Below are 15,366 nucleotides of genomic sequence, written 5' to 3' on the forward strand. Positions count from 1 at the left end.
TCTGTGAGCCCTCATTTTTAATGCTGCACAATATATAGATTAATAAAAGGGAGCTCAGGGGTTCATGTAATCCTTTCAGGCTATAAAAGCCATTCCAGACTGATGTGCCTCTATCCTGCTCTTAAAATCCTCCACGGACAGAGATTCCACTACCTCCCTGGGGAGGTTATTCCAATGCTGGATCTCCTTTACAGTTAAAACATTCTATCTGGACCAGCCCACTAGCTCAGTATACTGCATGCTGCCATGTGGAAGACCCAGGTGTGTTTCCTAAGTCAGAATTCCAATCCCTGGGCTGGCGAAGAAAGAGGGCAAATGTTCACAGCCAGCCCCTTGGGTGCGGGAAAGGAGGAGATTAGCCTTTTCATAATGGTAACTACAGGCTGGACATGGGACACATACACATCAGGTTCTAGAAAGACCTGTGATCTGTGGCCCCACAGCCAAGGACTCATTGATTCGAGCTGGGTAGAGACTTATGAATCAGGGGAAAAAAACTTGGGCATTTGTAAATAAAGAATCTTGATACTGCTGCACAGCAGAAGCCAGTTCAATTCAACTGAAGGCTAAAGGAGGAACAAACTGTAGGCAAAAAATACAATACTAATTTAACAAGTCTGTCCTAATGCCTACTCTAATGTCTGCAATGCAAGCCCATCACTTCTTATCCATCTTCACCAGGAAAAGTACAACAGCTGACCGTCCCTCTTTACAGATATAAATATAGTTTTCAAGTCACTTTGTTTCACTAGGAGAGCTTAGTAAGCCTGGACAAACACTGCCTACCCTCCAGGACGTACCCTGAGTTAGTACCAAGCTCCAGGTGTGGCATGTAAGAACAGTATCCAGCATCTTCCTCAACCAGGAAGGACTGGGACAAGACTGTGGCCTACTCTTACCGGATCAACTTGAGTCTGGCTGTTTCACTTGTCCGCTTGGTAATCCTCTTGCTCCGTGCTCCGTGACCTGCAGTATCCTGAGGGGTGCGACAAAGACCTAAAGGGGGCTCATTTTGCACACTGCGGGCTTGCTCAGCAAGACGGACGAGAGCACAGGCGGCACGGCAGCTGTCTCTGAGAGTGGAAAGTGAACAAGGAGATGGGGGGGTTAGGTGTGAGGGTACAGGCAGCTCGCTGAGAGCAGGAAAATGGAGAACCTAATCAAGTAACAGTACTCAGCAATATATATGCTAACAATCAATTCCCTTCATTATTTGTAGTGATATATATTTCTTTTTGAATTCTCCTTGTTTCTCGCTTGGAACAACTTTTGCTGTTTCATTTTCTGTCTCTTGATTTCATACAGTAATTTGAAAAATTGCAAAAGACAAAAAACAACAACCCACTCAACACACAAAAAAAGAAAAGGTCACAAGGTAATGCAGGAGAGTTTGTGATTTGTACTAAGGCAAATGATCCTGGATACCTGTCATAGAACAATCCCTGAAGCATATATGCAACTTCTTACTTGTGCTGGGAGAGGCTGGGCAGTGGGTCTATATTCTCCAGGTAACTGGTCAGCCAGGACATGGTTTTGCTGAGGGCCAGGTTTCCATGGCGCTCTTTCAGAGGAGTTTCAGTGCAGCTGAAGTCCTCTTGCTTTATCCTGTCTGGAGTGGCTTCAATGATCTGTTCAGCCAAAGTGATCATGTCCACCTGAGACCAGAGAAGGACAGAGATAAATCACAGATGCAGTGTACATCTTTTCCATTTATTCTCCTGTGAAGTGTCATTACTAATTTGAATCTGACTTTCATCAGGATTTCTTCCGCTGTAAGGCCTCTCTCAGTCTTTTCAAATGCACAACTCCAGGAACTCATTAGGGATTCTCCAAGGGTAATGCCTCTAAATGGGATATATTAACCTACTCTTAAACCAAGCTATTTTGGGTATGACCAAAGAGTCTACTTCTATGAGGCCTCTCTCCTGGACTTCTTTCCAATCCAGCCCTTTTCAGGGAATGATCCTGCATAGCCAGTGTAGTGACTATATGTGTCATGCTGATATACCTGAAGCACATCCATGGTGGAAAGGTAATTCTCACTCTCTGCGCTTTTGCTGTAACTCAGTATCTCCTCCTCACTGGGATTCTGGGTGCCACTGCAGGAGGAAGAGTAAACTCGGGGGTTTGCTGGCACAGGCTCGTACTCCATGAAGAAGAGAGGCTCTCTATGACTGAAGCGAATGACTCGCTGACTATCTGATGTGTCCATGCTGATATCTTGGTTGATATGGTGATCGGGGCTGCGACTGGGAGATTCCCGGAGGGTAGAGCTACTGGAATAGGCAGAGGTGACAGAAACAGGCCCCTCAGACAGCTCTGAAGGCGAAGAGATGCTACTGCTTGAACTCAGGCCTGCAGAGAGAAAAAGAGGACAAGGAGAAAGAGTGGTTTGGATCCCAACCAAGATTTGTCTCTGCTGTTTCTTGCTGTTTATCCCTCTTACCTGTATCAGGGCTGCTGGCTAATGGAGAAGGAATCCTTGCATCTGCTGGGCTCCTGACCAGCTCCTGCCAGTCTCTCTCGCTCAACTCTGCTTCTGGAAAGAGGTTCGCACCTCTCAGCAGTTCTTCCTGATCTTGGTCCTGTCTCTGCAGCTCCTCCAGGTGGATGGCCAATTTCACGTGTCCCCGAGAGCGAGCCACACCTAGCGGAAGCCGTCCCAGAGAGTCTGGGATGGCGAGAGCCTGCCGGTTCCAGCGGTAGAGTAACACAGCAGCTTCCATGTGTCCTAGAGCACAGGCCCACATCTAGGGGTCAGAGGGAAAGAGAGACCCATGACTGATGACATTTCTGAACACAGCTCAGAACATCCTCCTCAGAACACCACTTCCACCACTCCCCCACACTGGATACTCCTTGCTCCATTTGCTACTTCTCTTCAACCTGGAAACTACACTGAAAAAGCATGCCAAAGGGATGTGGTGACTTATCTATAACAATGAGGGAGGGTTACTTTTTTAAATATATGAATTGCCTGCTTTTAATGAAATTCCAGATGGAATACAATATTGTTATTATTCATTCTGAACCATATTCCTTTTCATGTACAGCACCAGTATTATACTGATCCAATTTTATTTAATATTTTCATAGCACCTCTGGCCACCCTAATCCAATCATTAGATCCAGCATCCTTTTTCTATGCAGGCGATAAACAGATCTTAACTACTCTCAACCCTTCTCACAAGACTTTCACATTCTTAATAAAAAATTCTCTCAGATCGCAAAATGGTTTGTTCCAGTGAAACACAATCAGATAACTCTTTAGCCATTTTTTGCAAAACAAGGAGCAATTAGATCTTACCCGCTAATTGGCTTTCCTTTAGTTCCTCTAGACCGGCACAGATGGGTTATGCATTCCTACCAGCAGATGGAGACAGAGCAAACTGAACTACAAGTAAGCCTATAAGTGGGCTGTGTAGTCCCCAGGAAGCCAGTTTATGCCTAGCAAAGTAGATGACCCCCCCAAGCAAAATGCCATACAAAGAGGAAACACTCTCTCAAAGGATAAAACTCTGTATCCACCTCTGCCACCTTGATCCTTTGACCAAGGGTGTCTGAATTGCTGCTGCCTATCCACAGAAATATAAGCCCGACCACCTACCAAAAAGGCTGGTATGGGATGGAAGCATACCACTCCCGAGTGGAGTCTAGTGTATTACTGTGTTCCCATTTCTTTTTTTTTTTGTATGAAAAGTAGGGAACTGTAAGAATGCTCCCGAAAAAAAAAAAAGACCAGGCCCAACCCTGGCCTTTTGTCAGCCAGACCAAAGGAACGCCAACTACCAAACAACTACCCAACCACCTGGGAGGGGCCTGTGCCGGTCTAGCGGGACTAAAGGAAAGCCAATTGCTCCTTCCATAGTATCCCTCTAGAGCGGCACAGATGGGAAGTACCAGAGCAATGACCATCATGGATGGGACCTCTGGTGCCCCGCTGTGAGCACACTGGCCCCAAACTTGCATCCTGACGAGCATACACATCTAACTGATAAAGATGAGTAAAAGAATGAAGAGAAGACCAACCGCCGCTCAACACATTTCCAGCAGAGAGACCAAGAAATGCTCCACCCCACAAAGACGTTACGGCCCACATAGAATGGGGCCTCTAAGAAAGAGGGAATGGGGCTGCTTATTAATCAAATAGGCCAAGGTCACAGCATCCTTCACCCATCATGCAATAGTCGCCTTGGATGCAGCCTCGCCCCTATGTGAACCCCCTAACAGCACAAACAGACCAGAGCGGCAAAACTCCCAAGACACTTGCAAATAGCAATGAAGTACTCTATGGATATCCAACCGGTTCAAATACTGCTGCTCCTCAGAGCCGGCCCTGTAACTCAAAAGGGTAAAGAGATCTCCAGATTCAGATGAAATGGAGAGACCACCTTAGGAAGGAAAGAAAGAAAGAACTGCCTGAAGAACCACCTTCTTTAAAGAACTGGAGGAAGGGCTCTCTGCAGGATAGAGCCTGCAACTCTGACACACGCTGACCAGACGACAGGGCCACAAGAAACACCATCAGGGTACAACCCAATAAGGGCTCAAAAGACACCGGTCAACAGCACAGACAACACTAGATTAAGATCCCATGGCGGAATCGGCTGACACACCGGAAGTTGAATAAGACGCACATCTCTAAAGAAATGAACCATATCTGGAAGGGAACTCAAAGGATGACCATGAATCAACCCCAAAATCAGGCCAGGCCCTTATCCAAACCAGCCTGCAAAAAAATCAAGCACCTGAAGCACCGAGGCCTGAAGTGGCACAATAGAACGATCCACACACCAGTCCTTAAAAAGCACCAGAGAAGAACATATGCAAGAGAAGTCGACCTCCTCTTACAGCGCAGCATAGTGGCAATGACAGGGCACACCAAAGGAAGAAACTCTCAGAAGAGATTGAGTAGGGAAAGGGGGAGGAACCCAGCCGCCCGGGTTTGACACCCCCGGGGCTAGAAAGACACCCACCGGCCTCATCCCCAGCCTAGCAGTCAGAGAGGCGGGAAATAAACAATAAATATTGTTTGTGGGATTTTTTAAAGAGAGTTTTCTCTTTGAATCAAACCAAAACACCAGCCCCAGGAGTACTAAACACCAACCAATTCCCAGGGCCCCCAACTAACCAGACTGCACAGGCTTACCACTGCTACCATTTGTGAACAGACTGGATTCCTTGGGACTGCACAGCCCACTTATAGGCTTACTTGTAGATCAGTTTTTTCTCAGTCTCCATCTGCTGATAGGAGTGCATAGACCATCTGTGCCGGTCTACAGGGACGCTATGGAAGGAAAAGTTACCACACTTTAGCATACTACAAATCGGCAGAACCTACATTCCAACAGTATCATCAATTAAGATCTTGGGTATTATCTTAAGACTTTGACTTGAAAACATTTTTTGCACCACTGAAGAAATGTGAGAACTGAAAATCAAGTTAAGATTAATTCAGACTGAAATGTATTCCACCAGGGTGCATTGTGTATTCTAATGCTTACATTGTTATTATCCATCTAGACTATTGCAATGAACTCTTTCTGGACTTATGATCCATAGAAATTAAGACATCCTCAAATGATGAAAAATGCAATGGTAAAATTGCTTACCAACACTAAAAAGTTAAATCATGTAACACCATTACTTCGAGAGGAATACTGACTACCTGGCATATCATAAATTTCCTTCAAAATTCTAACTTAGACTCACAAAATCTATTATTCAGGACTACCTTCTTTTTTTATCTAAATTTTTGATACGTTATTCCTCAACAAACACACTCCGATCCTCCCAGCAAAACCTTTTAGAGAGAAAGGAACTACAATAGTAATAGGAAAGGATATCCATGCATTCTGTCACAATTTTACTAAGGAGAGACTGGGGAGAGGAAGGTTAAAGGAAAAGAAAACTAGGTAAAAGGAAATGGTAGGGAAGAGCGAGTCAAACCAAAAAACTCAGAGATTTAAAAGAAAGAATGGTAAAGTTTGCAGCAAAACAGGCCTATATTAAATTAAAGCTTGGTGAAAGAGCCAAGACTTTATGGCGGGTTTGAATTTTTTGATGACTAATTCAGCATGAATTTCCCAGGGAAGAGAGTTCCAGAAGAAAGGGGCTGCAAAGTAGAAAGCACAAATGTCCAGTAAATTCGAGCAAAACTTGTTTGAGGTTAGGGAGGATTAAGCGATAATCAACAGAATGAAGAAGCCGAATAGGAGAATAAGGAATAGTAAGGTTAGCTAGATATTATGGCGACACTATCCTAAAGGCTTTGAACGTCTATGTCAAAAGTTTATGAACAATTCTTTGTTCAATGAAGAGCCAGTGAAGCTCTTGGAGAAAAGGGGAAACATGATCAGATTTTTCTGCATGACAGAGTAACAACTTCTGTGTTTTGTAGAGATTGTAATTGTTTCAAATTATAATGAGAACTGCCAATTGCAGTACTCAATTCTAGCAATTAATGGTGAGAGAATGAGAGCGTGAAAGGTGTCATGGTCAAAGAATCTCCTGACCAACCGTAATTGCCCAAAGATGAAAAAATCTGATTTACACAGTTTAGATATTTGCAAGGAGATAGTCAGCTGAGAATCTAAAATAATACCTAAATATCAAAAAGATTCGACTGGTGAAATAAGAGTTCAGTTAGGGACTGAAGACCCTGGTGAACCAACGTCACTGTCTTATCTTTAAGACCAACCTATGTTTCAAAAGGCACTTCTGCATGAGATCTATGCAATCCTGAAGGGGTTGAATAGGAGAAGGCGGATTTGAGGGAAAGAGTAAAAGAATGTCTGCATGGAAACGGAAAGAAAGATAAGTGTAACCAAAGGGCTAACAAACAGGTAAAAAAGGCTCCACGAGTCAAAGAATGGGACAACACAGTAGAACAGAGAATCATCACGTCATAAGAACGTCCTGAAAGAAAAGAAGAAAACCACGTGATAACAGTGCTTGTCATCTCTAAAGAACTGAGCCAAGATACTAAGAGAGAGTTTTACCACATCAAAAGCCGCTGATAAATTCAGTGAAATTGCCAGAACAATATTGTGCTTATTTAAGTGAGAATAGATTTTGCTAAGAACTCCTTTGTTGCCCATGTTTCATTATTAAACGATTTTTCGCTCTGTACCAATTATGAGTTCACAACATTATGACACTTTCAATCCAATGCACTATTGTGTGCTCTTGTGCTTTCTAGACTAGACTACTACAATGCAATCTCTGCTCGTTTAGGTCAAAGCACTAAGAAGCATCTCCAAACAGTACAAAACACCGCCACTGGGATACTCTGTCAAGCTCATAAATTTGATCATGTAACACCGTTACTCATAAGACATCATTGGTTAGGGGGAGTGGCAAAGATGGCATCCTGAGGTCAGGTGTTGTGTGTTCTCTGTTGTCTGCAGGAGTAATTCTAAATTTCCTCAAGCTGCATACCAAGAGAAAAGGTGTGGTGAAAGCTTTAGCATCACCAGCTACAACTTCCTCTCTGGTGCAGCAAGCATTAGAGCGTTATTCCACCCGATGCCCGCAGCAAACGCTTGGAGAGGGCCCTGCTGTGAGTTCAGCAAAAGGAGTGGCAAACCCCTTGGGGCAAGAAGTTACGCTATCCCCTCCAGGAACGGATAGTCTACCATATCCGAGCAAAGCGGTAGCTGGTCCCAAACTGGCAGATGGTGACATGTTTGCGATCGGCAGCGATGGAACCGCTCTCCAAAGTATGGCTGCAGAGGTTGTTAACTCTGGGGAGAGAGGGGCACTAGCCTCCCTTCCCCAGGCCATTGAAAGGCTGAATCTTTCTGCCTCAAGATCTGTCCAACTGCTAATCTTGCTGCTAAATTGATATAAGTAAGTCACATGCCCCACTTTTGGTACCTTTTCATTCAGGTCACATTTATTTCCAAGTCCCAGATTGAACACATTAGCAATAAGCAGCTTACCTGTTTTCAATATTTTCAAATATGCCATTTTATGCTCCATACTGAAAAAGCTCTCATATACTGCACCAACTTTTAGAGTTTGAAAAGCTGCTCTGTTCTAATTTGAGGACCAAAAGAAGAATTTTCCAACTTTACTTCATGGTACCAGAAGCCCTGGCTATGAGATGACACAGCTATGTTAGACTTTGAGAAAGGTCTATGGGTATACAATAAGAATAATTCTGAGATAAGATATGGATATATACATTTAAGTGCTCCGTCTTTTTATGTATCATATCTACATAAGTACAAATTATCATGCTTTCTTATCTCACAACCCCAAAGATTAAACAAGCTAGACTAGAGCATTTCTTCATTATTTTGAAAGAAGATTAAAAAAAAAAGTGCTCACAAATAGAGCAGAGCTCTATGCAAACATTTATAAACAGCCGATGTTCACAGCAATCCCAAACATGTTTCACCATGAGGCTGCATCAGGGGTAAAACGACAACATTGATAAATTCATTGTCTGTCTCTGCTGATAAAGACAAAACCCTCAGTGTATACTAGTATACAGTAAAATATCTGCTGAGATCAGAGTCTCATAATTCTCTATCATCTCCCTATAAAGCTTCTTTTGCCCTTCATCTTAATATCTCCACTGCTCCAGGGAGAACTACAGTGATATCCCAACTTCACTGGCAACTTTAATCTCGGTGAGAACCAGAAGGCAGCTAGCAGGGCTATATGCTGTAAGAGGCAAATGGGAAAATTTAGTCTCCTGGAGCTGGCACATGCATCCACTCTCTAGGGCGTGTAAATGAACAGAAAGAGGATATGATCCTCACAATGATGAATGGAATAAAAAGTGAGAAAGGAAGAAAACAATGAAAAATGTCTGCCTCTCTCTAGGGCACTATCTTTGAAGCCTCAAGGTTCTAAATTTCAATTTCCTATATAAAACCTTAAATTTGGATTAAAGAACCTCCCTTCTGCACCTTCCTACGTCCTTGGTACCCATATGCACCATAATAAACAGCTGCTTCCCAGCATTCTCTAAAATCCTATCTAGGTAATATGTAAGATCTGATACCTTAGCACCAGGCATGTGAGTTATTAAGTGATTCTCATACCCACCAGCCAGCCAAGCATCTACATTTCTAATGATTGAATTACCAACAACAAAGGCAGTCCTAACCCTTTCCTCCTGAGTACATGTCCTTGGATATACCTGTTCGGTAGCAAGAGGATACTGCATCACCTGAAGCTCCTGTCATTACAAGTTGATGCTCTCTTTTCAGGTAATTTTGCTCTTCCAGTATAGCATAGGGGCTGCTAGACTGGAGATGGAACCACTCATTTCCTGAAGGTTTCTTCTTTATACTTCTCTGTCTTCCCCAGTTCCTCTAAGTCTGCTATTATAACCTCCAGAGATTGGACTCATTCTCTAAGGGCCTGGGAGTGCATATATACAAGTTATGACCAACTCATAGATAATCAGATACTTAACACACAGTGCAAACGAACGGATAGCAACCCATCTTGCTGCCTGCAGGCATTTGCATCAAAATGTTGAGTTAAATTATTTAAAATTGCTTAGGAGTGGAGGATGCTTAACCTAATTTAAAGTCCCAGGAAGGAGGCTATCTGTGAGCAACAGTGTTGAAGAGAGGGTATTCTCTGTGGACAGCAATTACTTACCAGTGGTGTGCAGGAGAAGTGATCAACATTAAGGGGATCCACCTCCAGCTCCAGGTCCAAGCTCTGGGCATTCACTGTCCTGAAGAATTAAGAGACCAATGAAATACTTCAGGAGAGAAACAAAACACCACCAGGAGGGAGGTAAGACCTAAGGGGACAGACTACCAGGAAGGAGATGAGACCTCAGGCAAAAGGCTGAGCATGAGGAGGGAGGATAGGGCGGCAGATTGCAGGAGCACTGACTGAGGGTTGGGGAGAAGAAATTCTACAATAATAATGAAGAGGAAACTGCAGAAATGGTGATAGAAGGCTGGAGACCACAGGAGCACTGAAAGGGGGGGGGGGGGGGGGGGAATAGGAAAGACTGCAGGAACACTGGAGGAGGGAGAACAGATTGTAGGCACAGTGGGATAGGGGAGGAGAATTATAGTACAAGAGCAGGGAGGCAGGAAAAACGGCCAGAAGCAGTGAAGAGAAGGGGAAGTGAGACCAAAAGAATAGTGAATGATAGAGAAACAATCTACAAGAGAAGTGGAAGAGGGAGGGGAGGAGAGATGACAACATGGGAGCATTGATGCAGGGATGAAAAATCACAGGAGCAGTCGGGGGGTGGTGGGGAGGAACAGGGGCAGAAATAGCACAAGGAAGAGGAAAGAATCAGACTTGTTACACCAATTGACTTATCTGTTGTTACCTACCGTAATACAATGACTACTCAAGTGGTAAGGAGGAAGGAGAGACTTTGAGAACAGTGAGGAAGGCACCTCAAGGAGGAAGATAATACCAGAAGCAGCTCAAACTAACCAAGCAGCCTTTCCAACTGAGACTCCGATCTCACATCTGCCTCATCAACCATTAATCTTCTCTGCTCTCCTTTCCCCTTCAGATTATCACTTGAGGTTTTTGCTTGTAATTTTATGGACCATACAGACCTATATCTGTTGTCCTTTACTATGTTACTATCACAAAACACTTTTTCACAGAGGTGATAGTGGATGTTTGGAATACCCTCCCAGTGGAGATGGTGAGGACAAAAATAGTGACAGAATGCAAACATTCATGGGATAAACACTGAAAATCCTTACATAGAAATAAGATGGATCTAAGTAACAAATGATCTTCACATTTTAAACCAGGCATAAAGAGGTGTAGCTTGCATGGAGCAGCAAACACAACTTTGGATACCTTCTTAGGCAGACTGAATGGACAATACAGATCAGTAACTGCCATAATTTACTACATTACTTACATTTTCTGATCTGAGGAATGGAGTGTGAGATCCTAAAAATAGGTCGAGAAATCTACAAGTCAGTCTAATATCTCATTCTGTATTTTTCCTTTTATTTGTTAACCTTAAGTTATATGCATTCTCAAATTTGAAACTCCCAGCAAGACAGCCAAAGAACATGCTGCCATCTGATTAGTCTTTACTGATTAGGATGTCATATTCATACAGTAACTGTTCTGAGAGACTATAAAACTATGTCTCCCGCGTACCTCCCTAAAGCTACAACTCTTACAGGTTTTCTTAAGCCAAACAGAGTGCATAGTCTTCTCTGAATTACTCTTGCTTAGCATGACACAGCTCTGAGTCACGTGGCATTCCAGAAACTCTGGAGTTAAAACCAGGTCCCCTATACTATCAGGGAAGGCCTTATGAGAATAGCTGGCACACACAGGTCCTTGGCTTTTTAGAATGTGTTTTCAAAATGGAAGATGCCAGTGCTATAGGTGTTATGATACATTGGGGATGCAAGGTCAAAAAGCCAGGATCAGCTTTAGGTATCTCTCCAAAGACTAGGTTATGTGCATCACATTATACACTACACTGAGACAGTTCTGCGTGTAAATTCTAATGAATGCCAATTAGTGTCGATAAAGTGAAGATACTAACCTGTAGCTGGTACTCTCCGAGGACAGAAGGCTGATTGTTCTCACAAGTGGGTCGACGTCCGCGTCGGCCCAGGAATCGGCATTTTGCAAGCAAAACATTTAAAAAGTTTTGCCAGAGTCTTCTGGTGCGCGTGCAGCGCACACCGCGCATGCGTGGACCGATTTCCTGCCCGTCACGAGAGTCCCTCAGTTAAATCAAAAAGCATAAAAAGAAGCAAATAACTCCTCCAAAGGGGAGGTGGGCGGGATTGTGAGAACTATCAGCCTGCTGTCCTCACAGAATACCAGCTATAGGTTAGTATCTTCATTTTCTCCGAGGGCAAGCAAGCTGCTTGTTCTCACACGTGGGGTATCCCTAGCAACTAGACTCACTCAAAACAATGAACATTGGTCAACTAGGACTCGAAACGGCGAGGACATAACTTAGATTGACCTGAAACCATAAACAACTAACTGAGAGTGCAGCCTGGAACAGAAAAAAAATGGGTCTAGGGGGGTGGAGATGGGTTCTAAACCCCGAACAGATTCTGCAGCACCGACTGCCCAAACAGACTGTCACGTCGTGTATCCTGCTGAAGGCAGTAGTGAGATGTCAATGTGTGGACTGATGACCACGTTGTAGCCTTGCAAATCTCTTCAATGGAGGCTGACTTTAAGTAAGCCACTGACGCAGCCATGGCTCTAACATTATGAGCCGTGACATGGCCCTCCAGAGTCAGCCCAGCTTGGGCATAAGTGAAGAAAATGCAATCTGCTAGCCAATTGGAGATTGTGCGTTTTCCGATGGTGACACCCCTCCTGTTGGGATTGAAAGAAACAAACAACTGGGCGGACCGTCTAAAGGGCTTTGTCCACTCCACGTAAAAGGACAGTGTTCTCTTGCAGTCCAAGGTATGCAAACTGCTTTCGCCAGGGTGGGTATGAGGACGGGGAAAGAATGTAGGCAAGACGACTGACTGGTTCAGATGGAACTCAGACACCACCTTTGGCAGGAACTTAGGGTGCGTGCTGAGGACTACACTGTTGTGATGAAATTTGATATAAGGTGCATGTACTACCAAGGCCTGAAGCTCACTGACTCTACGAGCTGAAGTAACAGCCACCGACCTTCTAGGTCAAGTACTTCAGATAGCAGGTATTCAGTGGCTCAAAAAGAGCTTTCATCAGCTGAGTGAGAATGACATTGAGATCCCATGACACTGGTGGAGATTTGAAAGGGGGCTTTGACAAAAGCAAACCTTTCATGAAGTGAACAACTAAAGGCTGTCCAGAGATAGGCTCACCCTCTACACGGCAATGAAAAGCACTAATCGCACTAAGGTGAACTCTTATGGAGTTGGTCTTGAGACCAGACTCTGACAAGTGTAGAAGGTATTCAAGCAGGGTCTGTGTAGGACAAGAAAGAGGATCTAGGGCCTTACTGTCACACCAGACAGCAAACTTCCTCCATTTGAAAGAGTAACACCTCTTCATGGAATCTTTTCTGGAAACAAGCAAGACTCAGGAGACACCCTCTAAGCTCTCAACATCCAGGCCAAGAGAGCAAGAGACTGGAGGTTGGGATGTGGAAGTGACCCTTCGTTCTGAGTGATGAGGGTTGGAAAACACTCCAATCTCCACGGTTCTTTGGAGGACAGCTCCAGAAGAAGAGGGAACCAAATCTGACGCGGTCAGAAGGGTGCAATCAGGATCATTGTTCTGCGGTCTTGCTTGAGTTTCAGTAAAGTCTTCCCTACCAGAGGTATGGGAGGATACGCATACAGAAGGCCTGTCCTCCAATGTAGGAGAAAGGCATCTGACGCTAGTCTGTCGTGGGCCTGAAGCCTGGAACAGAACTGAGGGACCTTGTGATTGATCTGAGTGGCAAAAAGATACACAGAGGGGGTGCCCCACGCTTGGAAGATCTTGCGGACTACGCCCATGTTCAGTGACTACTCATGAGGTTGCATTATCCTGCTCAACCTGTTGGCCAGACTGTTGTTTACGCGTGCCAGATAAGTGGCTTGGAGAAACATGCCATGACGGCAAGCCCAAAGCCACATCTGGACGGCTTCCTGACACAGAGGGTGAGATCTGGTGCCCCCCCTGCTTGTTGGTATAGAACATGGCTCCTGATTGTCTGTCTGAATTAAGATTACTCGGTTGGACAGCCGATCTCTGAAAGCCTTTAGAGCGTTCCAGATCGCTCTTAATTCCAGGAGGTTGATCTGCAGACCTTTTTCCTGAAAGGACTAGGCTCCCTAAGTGTGGAGCCCATCTACATGAGCTCCCCACCCCAGGAGAGACGCATCCGTCGTCAGCTCTTTTTGTGGCTGAGGAACTTGGAATGGTCGCCCCAAAGTAAAATTGGATTGAATCGTCCACCACTGAAGAGAATTCCAAAAGTCAATGAACAGCTGGATTACATCCTCTAGATCCCCCGCAGCTTGAAACCACTGGGAAGCTAGGGTCCATTGAGCTGATCTCATATGTAGACGTGCCATGGGCGTTACATGAACTGTGGAGGTCATGTGCCCCAGAAGTCTCTGTGGAGGCCATGTGCCCCGAGCCGTGACCTGCTGAAACGCTCGAACCATGGACACCAGGGACAAAAGATTATCCACCCTTGCCTCAGGGAGATAAGCTCGAGCTGTCTGGGTGTTCAACAGAGCTCCAATGAGTTCCAATTTTTGGACTGGGGTGAGATGGGACTTGGGATAATTTATGACGAACCCCAGTAGCTCCATCACCTGAATAGTCATTCGCATGGACTCCAGAGCACCTTTCTTCAAGGTGCTCTTCACCAGCCAATCGTCAAGATAAGGAAACACATGCACTCCCAGTCTGCGTAGAGATGCTGCGACTACAGCTAGGCATTTTGTAAACACTCTGGGCACCGATGCCAGGCCAAAAGGCAGTACACGGTACTGAAAGTGCTGTGTTCCCAGCCGAAATCGAAGATACTTCCTGTGAGCTGGAAGTATCGAGATGTGTGTGTAAGCATCCTTTAAGTTCAGAGAGCATAGCCAATCGTTTTCCTGAATCATGGGAAGAAGGGTGCCTAGGGAAACCATCCTGAACTTTTCACGGACAAGAAATTTGTTCAGGGCCCTTAGGTCTAGGATGGGACGCATCCCCCCTGTTTTCTTTTGCACAAGGAAGTACCTGGAATAGAATCCCAGCCCTTCTACCCCTGGTGGAACGGGTTTGACTGCTTGGGCCTGTAGAAGGGCGGAGAGTTCCTCTGCAAGTACCTGCTTGTGCAGGGAGCTGAAGGACTGAGCTCCCGGTGGGCAATTTGGAGGCTTGGATTCCAGATTGAGGGTGTATCCTAACCGGACAATTTGAAGAACCCACCGGTTGGAGGTTATGAGAGGCCACCTTTGGTGAAAAAACATTAACCTCCCCCCAACCGGCAAAGCGTCCAGTACAGACACGTTTACTGAAGCTATGCTGAACTGGAGCCAGTCAAAAGCCCGTCCCTTGCTTTTGCTGGGGAGCTGCAGTGGCCTTAGGCGCACGCTGTTGACGAGAACGAGCGTGCTGGGGCTGAGCCTGGTCAGGCTGCCGAGAAGCATAGGAATAGGGAGAACTCCTCTTCCCTCCAAAAAACCTCCTAGATGAGGAGGTAATAGCAGAAGGCGGGAGAGAGAATCCATAGCATCATTGTGCTTCTTGATCTGGTCAACTAGATCCTCTACTTTCGCACCAAAAAGGTTATCCCCCCCGGCAAGGAACATACGCCATCCGGTGCTGGACCGAATGATCCAGGTCAGAGACATGCAGCCATGAGAGTCTGTGCATCACTATACCTTGGGCAGCGATCCCGGATGCTACATCAAAAGTGTCGAACGTACCGCTGGCCAGGAA

The 15,366-nt window shown here is 45.1% G+C and overlaps 1 protein-coding gene across 1 annotated transcript in view; it reads right to left on the minus strand.

Annotated features, from left to right (window-relative positions):
* CAMTA2 (calmodulin binding transcription activator 2) overlaps positions 1-15,366 on the minus strand; it is a 177,413-nt gene that overhangs the window by 21,561 nt on the left and 140,486 nt on the right. The window contains 5 exon segments of the mRNA XM_030187287.1: positions 900-1,073; positions 1,468-1,655; positions 2,009-2,355; positions 2,447-2,750; positions 9,625-9,703. Of these exon segments, the coding sequence (XP_030043147.1) occupies positions 900-1,073; positions 1,468-1,655; positions 2,009-2,355; positions 2,447-2,750; positions 9,625-9,703 (1,092 nt within the window).

The sequence above is a fragment of the Microcaecilia unicolor genome, chromosome 14 (genome assembly GCF_901765095.1).
Source record: "Microcaecilia unicolor chromosome 14, aMicUni1.1, whole genome shotgun sequence".
NCBI lineage: Eukaryota > Metazoa > Chordata > Amphibia > Gymnophiona > Siphonopidae > Microcaecilia > Microcaecilia unicolor.